The sequence below is a fragment of the Tachypleus tridentatus genome, chromosome 11 (genome assembly GCF_004210375.1).
Source record: "Tachypleus tridentatus isolate NWPU-2018 chromosome 11, ASM421037v1, whole genome shotgun sequence".
In the NCBI taxonomy this organism is placed as follows: domain Eukaryota; kingdom Metazoa; phylum Arthropoda; class Merostomata; order Xiphosura; family Limulidae; genus Tachypleus; species Tachypleus tridentatus.
Window position 1 is genome coordinate 87,712,581 of NC_134835.1, and position 23,219 is coordinate 87,735,799.

General features: G+C 31.7%; 1 protein-coding gene across 1 annotated transcript; it reads right to left on the reverse strand.

Annotated features, from left to right (window-relative positions):
* Positions 1-3,767: 3,767 nt before the first annotated feature.
* Positions 3,768-22,349, reverse strand: LOC143232707 (uncharacterized). The gene is made up of 6 exons (XM_076468457.1): positions 22,286-22,349; positions 18,159-18,239; positions 12,047-12,100; positions 4,903-4,968; positions 4,331-4,430; positions 3,768-4,174 (listed from the first exon to the last, which is right to left on the reverse strand). The coding sequence occupies exons 2-6, from the start codon at positions 18,201-18,203 to the stop codon at positions 4,011-4,013; spliced, it is 429 nt and encodes a 142-aa protein (XP_076324572.1). The 5' UTR covers positions 18,204-18,239; positions 22,286-22,349; the 3' UTR covers positions 3,768-4,010.
* Positions 22,350-23,219: the final 870 nt, after the last annotated feature.

Consider the following 23,219-nt stretch of genomic DNA (forward strand, 5'->3'; position numbering starts at 1 on the left):
ATCACACAACCTGTCATTTCTGTACAAAGAAAACTGTCAAAGGGTGACTGTATCAGTAGGTTTCAGAAACGTTTCCTGTCATGTGAGACACAAGGGATGGTAAGAAGCAATCAATCCTTAATGTAACCTATATTTAAACAAAACCCCGACAGTTCCACTGGATCATAGTGGCAAGTTTTATTTACATGGAGAAAAGAACGTGACAGAGAGTATTTCTAAGTTTTATCATGTTTTTCTTTCTTTATTGGACAAAGGTCTATCGACCTCCATCGATCTTGCCCTGGGTCAAATAGGAAGGTCTCTGTCTGTGGACAAAAATTCTAGTGACTAAGAGTGAACGAATGATCAATTTACTTCTTAAGCTGCAGAAATGAATACACCCGAGGAAACACCCAAAGCCAAAGGAAGTGGAACTGGGCAGTCACTGGAAGGAGCAGTAGGGACAGAGATGGAATTAGACATAGACTCAATCATGAAGCGCAAGATATTCTTCAGATTTTTGCAAACGACTCTGCTAGAGGCACAAAGATATGTTTGCACTCCCATTGTAACAGTGCAATGGAGTGCAGCAGCATGTGTCCGAGATGGAGTGGGGACACTAATTTCCAAGCCTCTGGGTAGAAGATATTATTTATGGTCTTCAAGAGTTGCATCTCTTTCTCCTCCATTCATTGAGGGCAAGAAATAGAGTAAGGGAGGTGTGGACCACTACGCTGACCCCACCCACCATGGCGTCCTACGAGAGAATGTACTATAATGCCAAACAAGGACACTGCAGTAATGCTAGGGCTTCATGAGCACTATACCCGAACACCAGTATCAGTTTCAATGTTCACAACACCCATTGGAGACGTCCAACACTGGTACTCGGTGACCCTAGCCCAAGTGTACCAGCTAACTTGTCCTGGGAGGGCCACCCCAAGGCTGACCGTCTACAGCTATTCAAGGTCAAAGTGGTATGTCAGAGATGGACCCCTCAACCATCACGATCCTCTCCTCCCCTTCACGAGTCGCCACGTACGGCAAACACGTGGGTGGATGTTTAAATCCCAGAAATAAACTGAAAGTACAAAACCTTCTGTGGGAGGTCCCCTCACCACGTACAAGAATCCACACTGTCACTACCCACAGTCAACTCTTGGGCTACACTTTTATCAACGAATAGTGGGATTGACCTTCATATTATATCGTGCCCATGGCTAAAAAAGCGAGCATGTTTGATGCAATGGAGATTTGAATCCGCGACCGTCTGATTATAAGTCAAGCGCCACAACTACCTGGCCATGCCAGACACAAATGAAAATCACATTTTTGAAATGTATTATATCCAAGGCTAGTTTTGACACATTTTGGTCGAAAAATATAAAACACAAAAAAAAAGCATTAATTTGGAGAAATGAATGATTTACAGACATCAGCATCACAAATGTGAAATGAATGATAGTGTACCACATGCACCAGGATTCGATAAAATTAAAACGCCATCTCTTTTAAACTGTATTGTGTCCGACTAGTATAAGTTTAGGTAATTTTGGTGTGTTTAAATTGTTCTATATAATTGCATTTGTCTGCACATAGCTTATTATTGTACTTGGAAATACAATTCTGCAAAATCCTAAGAAAAAAATGGTTCAATAATATGAAAATTGGACCAAAGATCACATCACATCTTCCACGTGTACACAAGGGTGTACTTATTTGTGGGGAAAATGAAAAGCTTACAATTCTGAATGTCTTTTGTTATTAGTTAAGTATGGTGGAGGCTATTTTGGTATGAACAAATTTTTATTGGAATAGTTTAGGGTCTTTAATTCCACTGATAGGTAAATCGACAACAAACGTTTAATTAACTTAAACTTTGTGCAGATGGAGGTCACTATGATTAATACCTTATTTGAGAATGTATTTGGTCTGTTTCAGAAACATTGTACATCAATTCCATACATGAAAAATTCCTACGAAACTCGAAATTACTTGCAACGAAAATTCTATTTGTGAAATCACTGCAAGTTCATGAGGGTTTTTCAGAGGGACCTAAAATATTATTGGGAAATACCCTTTCTACAATTCATGAATATAAGAAATTTCTTTTTATATTAACTGATGATGTATCAAACATTTCCGTACTTTTGTGTATGCATGATTCATTGCTACCTTTGAAGATTTTCTCGTCGTCTTTAACCAATTAAATGGCATATTTTTAGTTTGTGCAACAATCTATGGACTTGAAGAGATTCCACTAGCAGGTAGTATTATCTATTAATCTCTCATTTATTTGGAGTAAGCTGCATCTATATTCAGTGCAAAAAATTTTATATCCTGTTTCTTTTCCCAGTCTTATCTTTGAAAAGCAAACAAAAAAAACATTTTCACAGTAAATAATTAGTGGTTAAAGTGAAGTATTCCATTCTTATCAAAATTTCTGAGTAGCAAAGTTTATCCAGTTATTTGAAAAAATTAAATTAATACCCTACTTTATATATAACTTAATTTGTTTAGTAAGAGTACTTTCTATGGTTCTGTAAAGAGGTACCAAATTTACTGAAAATAGTCATGAAGTTAGAAAACATAGTAGAAATAGTTCCATTTTTAAGTGGAGACTTTGGAACAAACCATAGATTGGAGGATTCTTTATAGTCAGAATTTTGAATTTGAATGGTGGGTGGGAAGAAAAATGTCTAACTCATAAACTCACACACTATCATTATACCACCTCCTCTTGACTAGTAAAAAAAATTATTTTCTATGTTAATAACTTCAATGACTTTGCAAGTTTGTAAATTCCTCCAAAAGGTCCAATAAAACACTCTACATGAGAAGTCATATTATGAGGTGAACAAGTTGAGAAAAGTAAAAGCAGGTAATTGATATAAATTAGTCGCAATGAGATTAAAAAAGGGTTTATGCAAAAAAAACATGTTAATACAATTTTATATTTTAGATATTCAATATTTTACACTACGCTGTGGATGATAATGTCTGATGTGCCATACTAAGTACAAGTGAATTAGCATGGCATGGGCCACTTCCTCAGTTTCATGTGCAGAATTTTTCTGTAGACTTTTCTTGAAAAGTATTTTAGCTTGAAGTTTATTTGCTCCACGACTTTTCAGGAAAATTGTTTGTTTCTAACAAACAAACTGCAAAGTAAAGTGAAATGTGACACCCGAAAAAACTTTTAATGCTTATAGTGAACTTTTTCTCGATATTTAACACCAGGCAGCCCCACAAACCAGTTACAATCCTGTTTGTAGTTCCATGACATTTTATTTTTTCCATTCTAAATTATATTTATTTTCTCTACAGAAATGTTCTTATAAACATGTAAAATGGGGAAAAACAAATGTTCTGCAAAAGTCATGGAACTCTGACTTTATGAAATTCTTCATCTGGTTTAGTAAAGTAAAGAATAGAGTCCACTTAAATTATTAGGATTAAAAACAAATTTTTTTATTTTAAAAATAAAACAATTAGAAAATATGCAAAATATTGTTCCGCTTTTGTAAATAAATGTATTCATATTTGGTCGTAGGATTCTGTAAAGTATTATAGTTTCTAGGCAGAAAGGCAGATTATTGTTTTGACAAATTTATTTTCATGCAAAAACTACTTGTGCCAAAGAATTTACTCACGAGAATTCAAATATGCGAGTAGATTCTACTTTTAGGTTATTCACAAAGGTGTGCAAACTTTCATACCTTACTTTGAGAACTCTGTTCATTACCATATATAAAATACAGATTAATAATAAAAATCACTAAGTCAAATAATACTTCCATATTTTATTCAATGAAACATGACATATTACAGACCATATTTTTCTTATCACCTACAAATTTTTATACTAAAACCTATAATCTATGGATGCCATGAATTCTCTCCATTTCCTCTTATTGGAAAGGTAAGTAAAAGTAGTGTTGCAACTAAGCTTCTCCTTTACAGATTGACAACAGGCCCTCACCAAATGACTACTTTCATTAACCTCTTCCTCTATGTGAGTAGAACATGTTTTAAAAAGCAAACAGCAACAAAAAAGCCATCATCAGACAAAAAAGGCCCATGGCTTCAGAAAGGGCAAAGCCCAAAATAGCATAAGAGAAAAGCTGTTGTTTCAGTGACGGGTTTCTGGCATAACCAATGATTAAACTACCAAATACACTGCCAATACCAGCTCCTGCAAAAAAATGACAAGTTTTAATTACTAACAAATAACACTGAAAAACAATTTAAATGTTCACATTACAAACAGCTTAAGACGTGTAATATTACACAAAAGAAATAAGGTAATATATAGTTTTTTTATGCTGCATTAAACATTAAAACAACAAACCTGATCCAGCAACTCCAACTGTGGCAGCACCAGCTCCAATGAATTTAGCAGCAGAATCAATATCCCTTTGTACTGCTGAAGTCTGTAATGTCCTTATAACCTGCAAAATGAATTTGACTACTTTGAGTTTTATTAATGTAATCTGTAATCCTGACATTCATAATTAAGGATTTACTTTGCATTATTACCTTAAAATAAGGAATTAGGATTAAACTCTCCTGAGCTGGATGAACCTCACAAGGTATTATTAGGATTACAGTTGGAACTATCACTAACAGTAACATTAACCATATGATGAAATAATACATTCGGACCATTGTAAGTAAAAACAATTTAATAATTGACTATTTGAATTACTAGATTACTTTAGTTATCTCTATAGGTAATATGTTAAGGTCAGAAGTTAATGATAGTTTTTAATGTTTTAAGATTTTAAAAATTGACACAAACTGTCTTGAATACAACCTTTTTACTTAAGCATTATTACAAATTTAATGAATTCAGATCAAATTATCTTAAATAAGCATTTTACTCAGCCTGTAAAAGAATAGAGTCACAGAGTCATTACATACCTGCATGAACAATGGGTTAGCAGTTCCTGTTACCCTACTATTGGATGACAAGTTTTTATTTTGAACCTGCAAACAATTAAAACTTAAGAAATATGTCTATATTGATATTTAACATCTCAAAAAAGCTACAAAGACTAGTGTATACAGGTTGTATTCTGTGTAAACTGTAATTTACAAGATATTTATGCTTCTCAACCTAACAGAAGTTAATAGCTCAGAAAATGAACTTTTTTGACAAAATAAAACTTTCAGGAGCAAGTCAGTGATTATATCTTGTTTTATACAGGACTTTTCATGCTTTCCAGATACTTCTGAGATATAATTTTTTGGATAAGATAGAAAAGAGAGTAGAAGAATGGGTTTATAGTTTAGTAGCTAAGAAATACATTTCTAACTTTACTAAAATAGGGAAAAACTCAAAAACTGAAGTATTTACATCTTTATCAGCTTATGAAATAAAACAGTTCACATTTACAACATATTTTCACAATAACAAGTACAAGCCTTCTTACTCAATTGCTCAAATTACGTAAATGTGGGTAATTTAATTATGCATAGATTCCCATTGCTACTGTGAACTAACAGCATGAATGAATTGCACTTGTTACAGTTACTGAACCACATACACACACCATTATCCCTTTTGAAACAGGACAGGTATAATATACAAGTAATATTCTCTAGCTTTTGATGTGGTGTGTATATATATCTTCACAAATTTGGTAAACTTTTAGTAAAGATGACTACTATTATAACACAAGAATACAAATGTTTAGTTGAAGTAGTTTAAGTCTCATAACACTATATATTTACATATATATATATATATATATATTTATTATTTGTTATTATACTGACCTTCCAGTCATGTCTAAATAACATTACAAAACCTACATTGAAGTGGTGCATGTGCACTTATGTTACCATACCCAAGAATATAAAACTGACCATTAGTCTATGCTTCAGTAAACTAGTATTTTGTAATACTATAGTCACATTTCAATTATTATTCACTATACATGCATACAGGTTATTACTATTTAGAAACAAGTTCATAAACTTATTTTTCTTAAAACACAGAAAATAAACAAGTACAGCAAGGAATTATATCTTCTAGTTATGATAACCTTTGCACTCATTTGCTGCTTGCCATAAAATGTGAAATGAAGTACTTTTGTTTAGGTTTGTATATATATTTGAAATAACTACATTAGTATCATAGACTTACACTATAATTATCAAGCTGAGCAACTAAATTGTGTTTTGCCTGAAAAATATGTAATTTTGAACAAACTGAAAACACAACAGAGATGCTTGAAATCTTTAAAATGGCTGAGAAAGCAACTAGAGGGACATTATTTTGAATGGTTATTCACATCTCATATTGAAATAAGTATTTAGAGAACAGTTTCCAAAAACAGAATGTGGTGTGGAAGACCACTGTTTTACTTGGTACATAATCCACATCTCATCAAACAGAAAAGTTACAAGGTTCTTATTTTATTGTCCTTTTAATATTGGTAAGTTGAGTTCCTAATTTGTATAAAACTATAAACTTAGTATTTTGACATCATAAACCTCTAATTAGAACCACTGCTGCATTTAACATATGTGACATACAAGACTTGATGTGTTTAGGTGTTTTTGTTTAATATTTACTTTACAAATTAAGAAATTAAATAATGTAGAATATAAAACTTTGAATTATAATCTCCAGTTTGATATCAAACGTATTGACATAAATTAATAAAATAGTAGTTCAATAAAATTTTGAATTAAAAAAAAAATGACATGGCCTTTGACTCATTACCCATCATGATAGGGTCATTTTAATCCCAGACAATTTGTTTTAGTGATCATGATAATGTATACTATAGCTATCCTTTTTAATAATGAGATAAAGTTTTTTAAATACTCAGTAGTTTTTAGTTCATTTCTTTAAATTATGCAGTTCAAGGAACTTATAAGAAACGTCTGAAAAATGAAGTTTTTCAAGTTGTAGCATATATTTTTAACAAGTAATCACAAAATGTTGCCTTTAGAACCACAGATACTAAATGACTTGTGATTAATCAACGTTAATGTAAATTAAAATTTACACAGTGGATCAGCATAACATCTCTGTAATACTGACTGAAAAAATTTACTCAAAAACAAATGCCTGTAAATGTACACAACTTCTAAATATCACTTTTAAAACAGAAATATGCATATCCTTGCTCTCTCTTTTGACAGCTTTATCAGTTTTTGTAATCTTTCTGAATGTCATATAAATTTTGGAATCTAAATTTATAAGTACTTTTAAAAAAAAATATTTGGTGCTCATTACTCTGCAGAATTTACCAAAAACTGAAATTGCATTTTTTGTGTCATTGTCAAAACACAAAAATAATTGATAAGTTTAGAAGAGTTAAAATTTTATTTGTAACTATTTTTTAAATTATTTCAATCCTTTTCTTATACAACTCTACTAAGACCTTTATTTTTTCTTCTCTAATGATGAAAAAGAATGACCAGTGTTGAATGTCCCACTGAACAAGTTGAACTTTAGCCATAGACCCAGTTCTAGTTTTCTAGATTCCACATTCAAATCAGAAAATGTCAGGAAAATAGTCAACTAATCAAAATTAGTATACTGAATTATTCAAGCTATTCAGGGATCAAAATATTGCCTTTATGATTTCTCATTATTATTTTTGTTTACTTCAAGCTTGTTGAATTCAATTAGTATTAAAGACTCATGAAAATATCTAATCAAAATTAACATCACCAATTACTCTAACTGTCCAAGAAATTGAAAATTTGTCATCATGTTTGTTTAACTTCAAAACTGCACATTAGGAAACCCATGCTGTACCCATACCTAGAATAACAAAACCCAATTTCTAACAATTTCAGGCTTTTTTCTTTGTTTTGTTAGTTGTTTTTGGCCATCTTGTGAGAATAATCAGTTTATAATTCTTATGGTCAGACCATAAAGCTATCTTTACAAACTTTTTTTTTATATTCTTATGATGAGATTACTTTTGATTTATGAAAACATCTTTCTCACACAGTTGTCAAGGTGAAAAAATGTATCATTTCTACAAATTGTAATATTTGTGTTGTACATATGAAACTGCACGAATTAAAATAAAATTCATGCAAAATGTTTTAACAGTGGAGGTTGGTATTTATTTATACACAAATGCTTCCATAATTAAAAATATCAACTGCAAAAATAGGTATATGCATTAATTCTTAATTCTTTTAATTTAAGTATATGTTTGCTCTTCCTTACAAGCAAAATAAGCCCTTTAAACATAATAAGACCTCCATTTAACAAACAAATTGTCATCTATGACACTCAATATATCCTTTAACCCTAATATGCCAGGTCACAGGGCAAAGACCATAGTATCATATATGTTGACTTGCATTCAAACTTATTTGAACTATTATTTTATGTCAGTATGTTTGGTATCAAACTAAAGATTATAATTCAAATTTTAGTATTATATATTAGTTAATTTCTTAACTTAAAGATAAATATTAGAATAATACACCCAAGTTGAATGCAGCACTGGTTCAAATTATATGTTTCAGATGTAAAAATATTAAGTTTGTTTCACATGAATTAGAAACTTAAATTACCATTATTCAAAAGTTAGAATATAAAAAAAACCTCATCTTTTAATGCTGCTGAGATATGATTCAGAATCAAACACAGTGACCTCATTCACCACTTTCCATTTTTGAAAAGAGTTCCTTAAATATACTTATTTCAATATATGACAGGTAAATAACTAATCAACATCTTAGAATGTCTCCCTGGTAGTTTTCTCAGCAATTTTCATCTGTTAGAAGACCTTCTCATTCTTTTAAACAAAGATTTCAAGGAGGTAGATTGTGTTATTAGTCTGCTTGAAATTTCATTTTTTTTAAAGATCTAAATAGAGCTTAGTTACTAATCTTGATAAATTAATAAAATTCTTTGGTAATATGGTAATATACAATTTTTTTGGTTATTTAACTGTATATATAAAGTCTACAAAAAAGTTTTTTAAAGACTTGACAACTGAGTTCAAAGGTTGTAGCTAGAAGAAATAACTGTTTGCTTTACTTCTTTATTTACTGTTCTATATTTTAAGAAAAATAAGTTTAATAACACTTCTAAATATTAATAATCTGTATAAATATATAATGTATAATTGAGATATAAATTTATATTACAAAATATTAAAAGTTCACTAAAACACAGACAACTCAGTTATACATTATTGTATAAAGTAACGAGTGCATGGGCACCATCTGAGTGCAAGTTCTATAACGTTAGCCAAGCATGACCTGAAAGTCAATATAATAAAAATAATAAATATATAATGTTATGAGATTTAAGCTACTTACTCTAAACATTTCTGTTCTTAAGCAATCATTTCTAGTCACTGTAGAATGAAAAAAAAATTTAGTGTCAGAAAAATTGACAAACCCCATAAACTTAGTGTATAGAACAAACTGTCTTATAAAAAACACACATCTAAAATATATTTAGGAGGTTTAAGAAATTGCACAAATAGATATTTTTGGGATGAAGAATTGCTTTTTAATCATAATATGAAATTCACTTTGCACTAGAACTAGTAATGAAACTTTCAATATTTTCACAAACAAATTCTTAATAAACTTCTTTAAAAAAATTTGATTTTTTTCATGCACAAAACACGTGTAACCTTTACTACAAATCTATCAAATTTTGTAAGGATACACACATTACATCAAAGTTATAATATAACTACCTTAACATGTGCAAACATGTGTTTGAACTCATGTAGTGTACATTACACTGAGTCTGTCACAAAAAGAGTTAAAACAGTCAATGACTGTTGGTCTATAAAGAATTACTCTCCTGTCTGACTTCTGGCCATTTACAGTGTACAAGCCCCCACTTCATGGTTTTTTTGTTTTTTTATCACAACTGTTTTAAAAAACCAATGGCCTGCATGAGTGCACTAAAATAATTCATTTAATTATCAACTTAAAACTAAAATATATGTATGCATCTTCAATTAATCAATACTAGTTTTCATTTATTAATTTGTCATTACAAAAACATTTACAGTCTGCTATTTCTGATATTAACTATGAAAAACATGTAGAAATAAAGAAGTTTAAAAATATTGTAGAAATTAGAATACTTATCTACTACCATTACAAACCTGATGCATAACATTCATTTTTCTAACGACACAAAATTAAAACCTTTCCACATTAGTTATGAAAAATATACACCTCCATATAGTATGCAACATATATTTTAGTCCCACATACTAGAAAACATCAAAATGCCCGTGTTTAGTACTAAATATCCAATTGGCCTCATATAGCTAGAAGTATAGTCTGTGTATGTATGCGTGACAGAAAGAATTAACTTCTAACTGATTAACTGTATTACATAAGGAACAAAGGCCAAACTTACAACCACCCAAAATTTCTTAGATTTTATATTTGTGAACAATGACTTTAAATTTGTGATTCAAGTTTAAGAACCATTAATTTGTTACTTATTCCTTTTTGTTATGGTTCTTGTTTTTACTTCCTGTGATCCTACAGTGACAAATGATGATTACATCAAAATATTAGATGTGCTGAAGCACATCTGGTCTAAAAACTTTACATGAAAAATACTTGAACAATATATAGTATGCACTTCATCTTTAAAGCTGCAGGTAGCCTTTCTTTCTCAGAAACTTTTAATTAATCTGTAGGTAACTGCTGATAAACTATAAATCAAACTAACAATCTGTCATTTGAATTGTACTGAAATAACTAAACCACCCACACTAATCACTACACTAGTAGATAACATGGATTGAAAAGTCACATTTCACTAATTTTCTTATTTAATCCATTTAATGCAAAAATATCAGATGTACAACTGCTCTCATCCACAGAACTATTAAAATGGTTAGCAAATTACAAAACTTTGGTTTATAAAAACAATGATGCAATTATAACATGATAAAGAAAAAAGATTAAATCTTGGTATACTGTACATTCATGTTGGTAAATCAAAGATTTGGAGCATTTAAAAAAAGAAACTTGTATATATTTGACAAAAACACATCAACAGAATACCTAATGATGTATACTCCACACAATTACAAAACCATTTTAGCTTCAGAACAATTCTGAAACAAAATTTTTGTTATTAATTGTTTGCAGTTTAAATTAGTTCCACAATATGTTTATAATGATTTGTATTTATGCTTTCATATGAATACATTTTTCACAGATTAATAAAATTAAAATACTTTTGAAATTAGCACAAAAGTTTATACAACTTATTATTCAAACTTAAATGCTCTAGGGGCCACGTAGTAGCATGCAAGGCATTTTAAAGTAATTTAAGGGAAAGATTTAGTTTTAATTCCTGCATTTTAGAACTTCCTGGTCATACATACTTCTGTTAATAATACTAATAAAAAAATCAAAAATTGAATACAACTGGTATTTATGAGACTATTTCACGCCTAAATAGTATAGAGATTGTTTTAAACTGCTGTCAAAGGTTTTTCTCAAAAGAAAAATAAGTAACTGTAAAAGTAAGAAGCTTATTGACTGCCAATGAAAATATTACAATTGAAAACATTTATTTTTAAACAACTGTACAAAGTAAATAGATTCTAACTTGCAAAAAAATACAATTACTTCAAAGTGAATTCAATATTAGTCTCATTTGAAAATCCACAAGGGCCTCAAGAAGTTAAATAATCTAATTCATAAAATCACTTTTTTGCAGTAATTTCAAATCACTAAAAAACATACATGTTACTGATTTTACACTTGTTCCTAAGCTACAAATCTCTTAAACTTTTCAACAGAACTTTAAATATCAGGTTAACCATTTCAGGAACTACAATTTCTAATTTCTTTATTTGTTTACATTTTGGTCTGAAAATGTTGGAAAAGATATCCAATTAAGTCTGCTGGTGATTCACCAGCATAAGCAAAAACATTTACAGTGCTATGCACAACAATCAATTAGGATAAAAACAACTTTTACTACTGGTGAAATTTTAAATCTTGAGACTTTACACTTACACATAAAAAGACTTCTAAAATAAAACTGTTGCAGTGAAATTTAATTTTACAGTTCTCAACTCACCTCTTGACTGAGAACTGTTAGAGGCCTTAAAAGACTTCGGGACCCAGACAGGACCTATGAGGAATGATGTTGAAAATTCTGTGTGTATATAAACATATTTCTGTTGAATACCATATGCAATTTAATACACAGCCTAATAAAGTGACACAAGTTGAAGTTTGGACTCAAATATTAGTTTTTTACCATTAAATGAAAAATTAATATAAGTGAAAACAAGTTCATCCCAGCTTTCCACAAGAAATGTTAACAATATTACCAAAATTATAAGAATTGACAATATGATAGATATTTAATGAACACATTATCTATATAAAGGAACAATTATGTCATTTAACATATTAACTTCTTAGAACAGCTGGAAAATTTTGTTTATAAAAGTTTACAAACTTGTTTACATTTCTGCTATGAAGTGGGTAGGTATACACATACCCCATCAAATTTATGGTTGAAAAAAAGGAAAGAGTAAAACTGTATTGCTAGTGTGATTTTTTTGTGAAACAAGTTAATATAAAAATAACAGCATACAAATCACCATATGAAAATTGTATGACTTCACTATAAATGAGCCTGCAGGTGTGTTGCACCCTCCTACAAGTTAAACATACGAGGTCTGTTCAAAAAATACGCGGACTGACGTCATAAAACAAAATGTACTTTATTTAGAAGTTACAGGTCTGGGACCCCTTCAAAGTACTCTCCCCCCCAACACACACACTTATCCCAACGGTGTTTCCGCTTGTTAAAACAGTCCTGGTACGCTTCTTTTGTAATGTCCTCCAGCTCCTTTGTCGCATTTGCCTTAATCTCGGGAATCGTCTCAAATCTTCTTCCTTTCACGGGTCTTTTGAGTTTGGGGAACAAGAAAAAATGGCAAGGAGCAAGGTCAGGTGAGTAGGGGGGTGGGGAAGAACAGTGATCGAGTGTTTGGCCAAAAACTCACGAGTTCTGAGGGCTGCATTCTGCAGCAACGTGGTGCATCTTCAATTTTTCGGTCAAAATCTCATAACAAGATCCAACTGATATCCCACACTCTTCAGCAAGCTCCCTGACAGTCAGACGCTGATTTGCCTGCACCAGGGTATTGATTTTGTCGACGTGTAGGTCGTCAGTTGACGTGGAAGAACGTCCAGGATGCTCATCATCTTCAATGGACTGTCGACCATCCTTAAAACGTTCATGCTACTTGAAACATGCCGTACGCTTCATAGCAACATCACCATAAGCCGTGTTAAGCAAAGCAAAAGTTTCAGTTGCAGAGTTTCCAAGTTTAACACAAAATTTCACACCAAGTCGTTGCTCCTTCAGGTCATTCATTCTGAAATGGATATCTGCAATCGGGAAATGTCGTCGTAATCAGCTGATCTGTGCGAACCTAGCGACACCAAGTGGATTCCCCTGGAACCAACTGGAGCTGCGCAATTCAAACAGTCCACGTATTTTTTGAACAGCCCTCGTACTCTTTGAATTACAATATCTTATGCCAGTCATTGACCTTCTGGCCCACTAAGGATTCACTCTTTCAGGTGTAAAATGCACACCAGCATACCAAAATTTAACAATTTAAGTTAAAATAATAACTGTTTAAATAATATTTTATTCGAATATTCTAGAATTGATATTTTGCAATCTTAAAGTAATTTGTGAATAAAAATGAAAAAATGTTTAACCTTAAATTTCTGTTCAGCCCTAAAAAGTCTTGCTAGTAAACGATGCACTTATCGACTAAGATTTTTTCTGACCATGCCAGAACATTTGTTTGTATTTGTTATATCATTCATTGAAAACACATTTATCAATGTTTTCCTTCTCAACTGATTTTTCCTTCTCTTTCTCTAAATTTTAATAGTACAACCTCTTGATTTCTACACATTTATGATCTCACAGCAGGTGACTGAAAAACTACTAATGAAATAACTTTGGAAATAGCACAGTTAAAGTTAAAATACAAGTCAATGTAGAGTGATTAAAGTGGTGTGTGAATGTATTCAAAGTTTAAAAGGCTTAGGAACAAAAACCAGATTTGAGAATCTTATTTTTAATAGCTTCTTTTGATACTTGTAAATGTTTGTTAAAACCTTCTGTCTAAAAGCTACAAAAATTGTCTTATATGATGAAACATTAGGAATGTATTAAGCAGGTGATGGCTAAACATTCCAGTAAATCAAATCCTGGCCTGGCACAGACAGGTGGTTAGGGTGCTTGATTCTCAATTTGCAAATTGCAAGTTTCAATTCCTGTTCCACCTAATATGCTCACCCTTTCAGTCATAGAGCATTAGTGTGTTAGTCGATCACACTATTCATTGGTAAAACAGTAGCTCAAAAGTTCTCAGAGTTGCATTATACAAAAAAAATTCAGAAATGCTAATTCAGAACTCACTGAAAACAACCTCAAATCATAATTTGTTTTTTTAATTCTCTGAAATGAAATTTCACTGAATTAATTTTAACTTGTAGCTATATTTTTAAAAACAGTGTAATAACTATAAGTTGAGTCTATTATTTTAATTTTGTGGTAAAATAATTAATTTGAGATAGATATGTTTCTAAAAAGAGGAAAAGAACATGTAACTCAGATAATTGGATTACAAAAAGCATAGATAAGAAACTCAAGGATAAATGACACAAATTTAAAAAAAAAGATAGGATAGAAAATTTACAAAATTATACAAAGCTAGGTATTATGTTAAAAAAGACAAAAAATCTAAAGGGCTAATAAGAAATAGGTAGCTGATAATTTCGAATTGGCAAACAATTTTTTAAAGTATGCTTTAGATAAGCAAAATGTTAAAATGAGAATTGCAAACTTAAAGGATGTTGATTGGCAAGTTAAGAAATTTTTGGTAAATAATCTTTAATTACAGTAAGTTCATTACAATCCAGATCACACATTTAATTTGTATTGGAAAATAATTACAGGAATAAAGAAAATTACCTTGGTTTATTAGTGTACAAGTCAGTCAAAACACAACTGCAACTTCCTATTGCTTGTAGTGAAGGTACAAGCATTTTAGGATATATTTATACATACTGATTACAAGTCAAAAGAAGTTATATTTTTTATAAAAATCACTAGCTGGACATTACTTGGAAACTTTGAGTGCTAAAGTTATAGCTTTATTTTAGCACCCAATTATCAAATGTTTCTCAGCTTGGTATAACTAATATTACACTGTTATTTTACTACATTATGTTTGTGGGGGGAAATAATAAAAAGGAAACTACTACTTAGCAGCGAGTTCAGTTTATAAGCATATGTTACTTCCATGTTTCATAAACAAGTCATTTCTAGCAGCACAAATAATCCTTGTATGAATAAGTAAAATAATTAAATCAACAATATCAAAGAGATCAAGTACTTGTGCCACTGTACATTTTATTGATATTTGATTGTAACTATACCAGTTTCTTAATTAACAAACCAATACATGTGGTGCAGTAAAGTTTATGCACATCAGGTGAGTTTGAGTAAAGTTGGAAAGCTTAGGTTCTGTAAATATCCCCTTACCAGTGGTACAGTGCTCTAGGAAATTTATGTAATCCTGAAGGAACCATTTTAGCTTCACTGAACTCCCAGTGTAATCCGAATTAGAGAATTTAATGAATTATAAAAAGTAAAATAAATTTTAACTTACCACTACACTTCAATAAAATTATTTAACAGAGGGGAAACAAGTAATAAAATATTTTATAAAAATTATGTAAAATTTAGGTTGGTTGTTTAGTGTTTATTGGTGCAAATCAAATGGACTACCTGCACCATGCAACTGGTAAAAAGGTGAAAAAGTCAAATCATTAAAATATGTAAAATTGAATCATATTAAAACAAACATACTCCAATTTTCAAATTAAAATCTTAAATGAGAGTTAAAGAGACCAATGGCCCTTAAAAATTTAAAAATGCAACTGAGGTGCACAGCACTACCATCACCAATGAAACTGCCTAATGTCAAGGGTGAACACAAAAATATGTTTAAAATGGTGCCATCGCTCTCCATCGTAAGGATGACATGACAGTAAAATGTGGATTATTGTGATCTGAGCCACACAAACAATACCTTAGTGCATTAGTACCAGATAAAAGAAAATGAGTTAAAAAAACTGACAAATGCATAGCCTAGTCAGAAGAACTTCCTCCTTCCAATCCTTATGGAAGGAAGATGGCCAAAGAGGAATAGAAGGTTTGATCTGGTAATGCTTGTTATCAAATTTCTCACTCCAAGTCGACTGCCAACAGGTACAGAACCGAACCTTAAATATAAGACCGTGGTTAATGTATAGGACAGGCAAACCTAGCTGTAATGTCAATAAGCTCATTCCTACAACGTGGCTTGGTATCCAGAAGAACTAGATAGAAGTAGATGATAGAGAGAAATGGGCCAGTCAGTTTTGAATATCAATAAGAACAGGGTGAGAGCTAACGTGAAGCAATTACAGGGCCAACAGAGAGCTAAGCAAGTCAGAATAAATAGTACAATTCATGTATTACATAGCTTTTACATGATCCAGAGCAAAAGAAACAACATACAATTCGGCAGTGAACACAGAAACTGGAGGGGATTCTGTATCCAACAACTGAATCACAACAAACACTGGTAGAGCCCACACTCACCTGATTTCAAACCATTTGTACAAGTGGAAATGAAAGAATGATTCAAAAGATGTTCAGAAAATAGAAGACAATACTTCCACTTGAAAGTATCCACCTTTTTCAGATGACTCATAGATAGGTCACATGTTGGGATGATAATTAGTCATGGTGAGATGGGTTGATCAGTGGATACAGCTATATTATCCAAGGACAACCCCAAATCATCCAACTGCGCCTGGATACAAAGGCCAAAAGGACCGATGACATTATCTATTCTGAAAAAGCATGGCCCCAATGAAGAAGGAAAACACAACTGCAGGTAGGATTCTGTGGTAAGGATCAAAGGTTTGAAGCATATAGTAAGGACAGTTGCAAACATCTAAAGTATAGAGAAGATTCAAGTGATTTATTGTACAAACTCTGGACTGGAGTAGTTTGGAAGACCCCTGTGCAGAGCTGAAGCCCCTGATGGTGAAATAGGTCCTACATTTTCAAGGTTGAGGTCCTGGCAGAGCCATAGACCAGAAACAGATAGTTTAGTTTTAATCAAGTAAGTGCACGATTGATTTGTTTAGCATAGAACATCGATCCACTTCACAAGAGGTGTAAGAGAGGACAAAGAAAATGTTCAGTGAGCTTGTACACCTGACACATAGCTACTTGATGTATGGAATAGAGGTAAGCTAACAGTCAAAGATAAGCCCCAAGAACTCTCCCTCAGGGGCCATGGGAAGAACAACAACTCTGACAGAGAGCTCAGAATCTTGGCAAATACTTCAATAGCAGCAGAAGTGCATACATATGGTTTTGAAGCAAGAAAAGGTAAAACCGTTTGCTGTGGTCCACTTCACTAACTGTTTGAAGGCAGTCTGTAGCTACTGTTCAATAAACCTCACAATCGACTACTGACACGAAATGCGAAAGTCGTCAATATAAAGACTGTTTGCAACCGAACGGAGTTGTCCACTGATTGCATTAATCTTTATAATGAATAGTGTAACACTCAAGACACAGTCCTGATGGACTCCAAGTTCCTGTGGGAAAGAACAGGAAAGTGACAAACCACACAGATTTGGAATCGCTGGTTCATTGTATGCAATCCATACAAGTGGAGGTCTTGCAAGATACCATATCTCCACGTTGTATCATAAGCTTTCTCAAAGTAAAAAAAAAAAAAAGTTGTTGCTTGAGAAAAGCTTCCCTGATTGACGTTTCAAGTCAAACAAGGTGGTCCATGGTGAAGAGCTGTCATCAGAAGAGGTTGATTGTTTTGATTGACCTCACTGATTGAGTAAAATCCTATCTTTGCATCTTATTTTTCCTTTCACTTTTTCTCTATAATAGTTACTAACTTTTATACTTCTGCAATATGAATTTGTGAATGTAATATCCAAAATCAGTGTAATTTTTCATTACTACCATGATGTGTGTCATGATTATTTTTAATCCTGCAATATGTACACCCTTAATATATTTTAATAGAATTAATTATAGGCACGTAAAATGAAAAAAATTGACTCACCATTGTTCTTGTCAGAGGGCAAGCATACTGAACACAAGCATACATGATTTTCCTTAATAAGCAGCACTGACCACAGATGTCCTAGAAAAAAGATGACTTTCATAAGCATGTAGTAACAAAATACAAAAACAATATTAATTCTTTGAAAGAAAAATCTTTCTTTACTAACCTGCCACTTTTCTTTAGAATTTCACATTACCTGGATAATTAAAGATATAGACTTGGCATATTTAGATTTTGAAAATCTTTAGATAAGGTGTCACAAAAAATACTACCTAAGAAATCATATCAGTATAGGTTTACCTCTTTTGAGCATGGGCGCAATCCCTGGGACCTACCTCCTGACCATTTTGTGCTCATTGTACTTTTAAATAAGTAAATGTATCTTCATGAAATTTTTTTTCATATTATCAGGAGAAATTAAAAGGCTTTCTTATTAAAAATATCATTTTTTTACATTTAAAGTTTAAGTAATGTTTTTCTTGTGCTTTTTTTGCATTTTGCATGTTGACTATCCAACATGCAAAGTAATTTTGATTATAAGGTTAAAAATACTTTTATGCATCAAAAAATTTTCAAATTTCACATGTGAAATTCTTATAACTAAAAAAAAAACAAACTATATTTTATCTCTTACTGTCACTAAAAGATCTCTGTACAGGTTTGGTCAATCTGACTGAGCTTGTAACCACCATACACAAAAAAAGGATACAAATGACATTTTTCTTCCTTCTAGAATGACTACCGATTATAACAAAACAAATGTTTAATATAAATGGCCTAAATCTTACAACATTATAAGACTCATATCAAAGGGTATTATAAGACTGGCATTTACAATGTGACCTATCTTGGTTGCATTTTAGTGGACTGGTATTTTGTAAAATACAATCACATTTCAGTTATAATGCATTACATACATACACACAGACACACACACACACACACATACATACATTATTAATATTTACAAACAAGTTTTTAAATCTATTTTTCTTAAAACATATAACAGTAAGTAAAAAAGTCCAGCATGCATTTATCTCTTCTAGTTACAAACTTGTTGTAGCTTGTTTCATGTAGAGAAACCTTTCTACAATTTACTAAGTGTAGTAAGTAAATAAGCTGTATCTGAGACTAAAAATTATGAAATTTTCAGGTCACTAAAGATTTTCCTTACCAATTTCAAATCTAATATCAGAAGAATTAAACTGACACCCTAATACTTTAAAGTGGCTAGTAAAGCCACTAGGGGCATTCTGAACTTTCAGTTATTCACAAGTCACACAGAAGTTGGTGTATATAAGGAAATGTTTCCAAAAATGGCAAAAAGTGGACAGGAATTGCTGTGTTTGATTCAGTAAACATGGTGATATCTCAGTAAGTAGAAAAAGTAGGATTTTCTTATTTTATATTCTAGCTCATCAATATTTATAGAAACTATAGACTTTGTATTTGGAAAACATCTATTTTGAACCAGTGCAGCATTCAATATATCATGACACACAAATCAATATTTAGATGTTTATTTTTAATATTTACCTTTAAGTTAAGAAATTAACTAATGTATAATACTAACATTCTAATTATAATCCATAATTTCATACCAAGTATACAGATATACGTTCATAAAATAGTCATTCAATAAAACTTCGGGATTAGGTGAAGAATTGTCACCACAGACTGACAGGGTGATGATTTTACAAGTGATATTAATAAACATTGCATATTTTGTGATACTTTCAATATTAATTTTGTATTTGAATTACATGTAATCAATTGTTGTATATATTAATCTCATATTCTCTGTTAACCTATTAATAAAGATTTATGAAAAAAAAATTATTTTTTGCATTTTTATTACCCTAATTATAAAGCTTATATTAATTATGAAATGGAGTGATAATTCTTCAGTTGAGGCAGGCTGAGATGATTCTATAGGCGATTTAAATTTTGAACAAAAGTTAACAAACAGAATGACATGGTCTTTGACCTTATACAAATAGGGTTAAGAAAGCCTATTTAACTGGACTGTAGGGGAAACGGCAATAAATCATAAAATGGGGATAGTAGGTATGCAGGGACAGTCTTAAAGGATAAAATGGTCTTGTTGTCCAAACACCGTTACAAATTATATGAAGTTATTTTGTTCATTAAATTTCCTTCTTCAAGATTAAACAAGTGCTTAGTGCTCTTAACCTAAATTAAAGCTTATTGATATTAAATTTTTGGTTTACAGAAAAAAATATACGTCATTGCTACACATACAAGATTATACGAAAGATACATAGCCCTTCACATCTATATAACAAAATTATGAGAATTCAATCAAATTATGCACTCGATCTCTACACCTAGACAAACAGAATTTAAATATATTACTATAATTATTTAAACTTTCCACTCAACTGTTTAGACAGAAGCCTTATGAACAGTTGTACTAATTAGCAATAAGAAACAACAAGCATTACCTGGACATTTTGATAAAAATGTCAGTGCATGGGAGTAGTAGCTTTAAAACAACCTGATTTATTGAAATATTTTATCTTTAAGAATATTAAATTGTAGCCAACCAAGATGTCAAGTACAACAGTTAAACATGAAAAATCTGCTATACTGATTGAGGGACACGTTTTGCATGCACAAAGGAGTTCACAATCTGGCTGAAAACATAATAGGCCATAACAAGCAGCACAGAACTGAAAGCCACAACCATTCAGAAAAAACAAAGAAATAACAGTGCACAGAACAAATTGGAGTGTGATAAAAGACAATTAAAACATCTGCTTAAGTTAAAATAAGTTCAAAAGAGAGGACCCAATACAGACTGTGAAAAATCATCAAACTGGGGAACAAGGAGGAAGGAAAGTCAATTACAAAGCACCAAGCCCCATCTTTGTATGGACATCGAAAATACAGGAATAAAGGCCCAGAAGAGCAGGAGACTTAGCCTATAAAGAAATGAGTAAGGTGAAAGAGCTGGATGTAAAAAAGGGACACACAACCAACTAAGGAGATACCAAAAACAAAGAAACCAAGTCAAGGTAGAAACAGGATAAGAAGAAATGAAAACTAAAGTGGGGAACAACAAAAAGAACAGTTGTCTTTAATAAAACACTGGCATCATAATGAACATTTTCAGTGAGGAAGTGAAACATGGAGGCAATAAAGGAGTGGGGTAAAGACATACAAAACCATAAAGTAGCACTAAAAAAAGAAAAACAGTTGATTAAAGTTACTACAAACTTAAAAAGCACAAAAATAAACTTGTTTAAACACAAGCACTGCCAAGGAACACGTGTCCCCACAACCATCTCCTCGTGCTCACAATCATGCACAGGAAGTCCCACAGTAATAATGCTTAGTGATGGAAAAGTAAGCAACATTTATTAATTGCATTATTTTAAAGCTAGTGTTTTCTCATTTTGTCTACTTATTAATAAAACTAATGTTCTGTTGTAGCAAGTCCCCCTAAGAACACATTATAAACCACTATTTTACATGAGAATACTAAACCTTCAATTCTCCTGCAGCATGCACAATAATTCCAAATAATTTAATTAAGAAGCCTGGTAAAACATTAACTTCTATTTCGCAACTAACATTAAGCCAATTTCTACACTCTCTCCGTGACCACGATGATGATACTGATATCCTTCCGACTTACGGAGGGAAATAAACTGCATCGACAGTAAGAACTTACTGCCACTATATTATTATACATAATATTAATGCAAATAATAGCTACTCCCTCCCAAAAACTTAAATAATATAATTACAAGTGTGTTCGCTTTGTAGAACACGATATCTCAGTATATCGACCACTTATTCAAGTAACTGGCTTGGTTATACTATGTAGGACAGTAGGATAGATTAATTTAAACATCGGGTTAACACATTTAGAGAAATGGCGGGTGCATGGCCTTCTGTACTCATTAAATCTACACAGTGCAGTTTAATTCAGCCTGCGAAAGTACTATAATTTGTAACTATTACGATGGAAGCAAAATTAACAAATAAATGAAATGATGCAGAACATCTCTGATAAGTAACATAATAAATATTTTCTAAAATTAGCCATTTTAAAGTGGATATCTAAGAAACATAACATGCTACTTACAACAGCCTACCTTCTCTTCGAAAAACTGAAAGCCAGCAACTACATATTTGGCTATTGAGCATGCGGCCTTTCGAAGAACTCATACAACTAAAAAAAAAACAAAAAAACTTAGCATGTATAATAAAAATAAATAAATTTTAGAAAGACAAGTAGAGAACGATATATACGTAACCTTGCTACACAAAATAATAAAACAAAAAAATCAAAACAACAAAAACTGATTTATTTAAAATTTTAAAAGTATATCCCTACTTTGGCAACTCACTGTAATTATGTTAGTCTGAGCCAAAGCAGCAATGATTTTTTATTTTGTTTTAAGTAACTCAGTATTTGTAATTTTGACTTTCTTGTTATTCAACCTTTAAATAGCATAAATACTTTCTATAGCTAGTTATGTTACTTATACATCGGTCCCTACTTATCTTTATGTAATTTTAAATCCAGTATGAGCAGGTGGTTAAAGCGCTCAAATCGCAATCCGAGGGTCGCGGGTTAAATCCCCATCCCACCAAACACACTTACCCTTTCAGTCGTGGGGACGTTATAATGTTACCATTCCCACTATTTTTGGTAAAAGAATATTGTAAACGTTGGCGGTGAGTGGTGATGGCTAACTGCCTTCACTCTAGTCTTGCACTGCTAAATTAGTGACAGCTAACACAAATAGCCCTCGTGTAGTTTGCCCTAAATTTAAAACATACAAACAAATATAATTTTTTTTAATTATTATATTTGTTTGTTTTATTTTTTAGCTCTATTTTTGTGCGCTAGCAATACTAAGCATGTAGTACACGTACATCCGATTCAATTTTGTGACTCATGAGGATCTCTTAGTTTGGTATGGTTTAGTTTGTTTTGAATTTCGCGCAAAGCTACACGAGAGCTATCTGCGCTAGCTGTCCCTAATTTAGCAGTATAACACTAGAGGGAAGGCAGCTACTCAT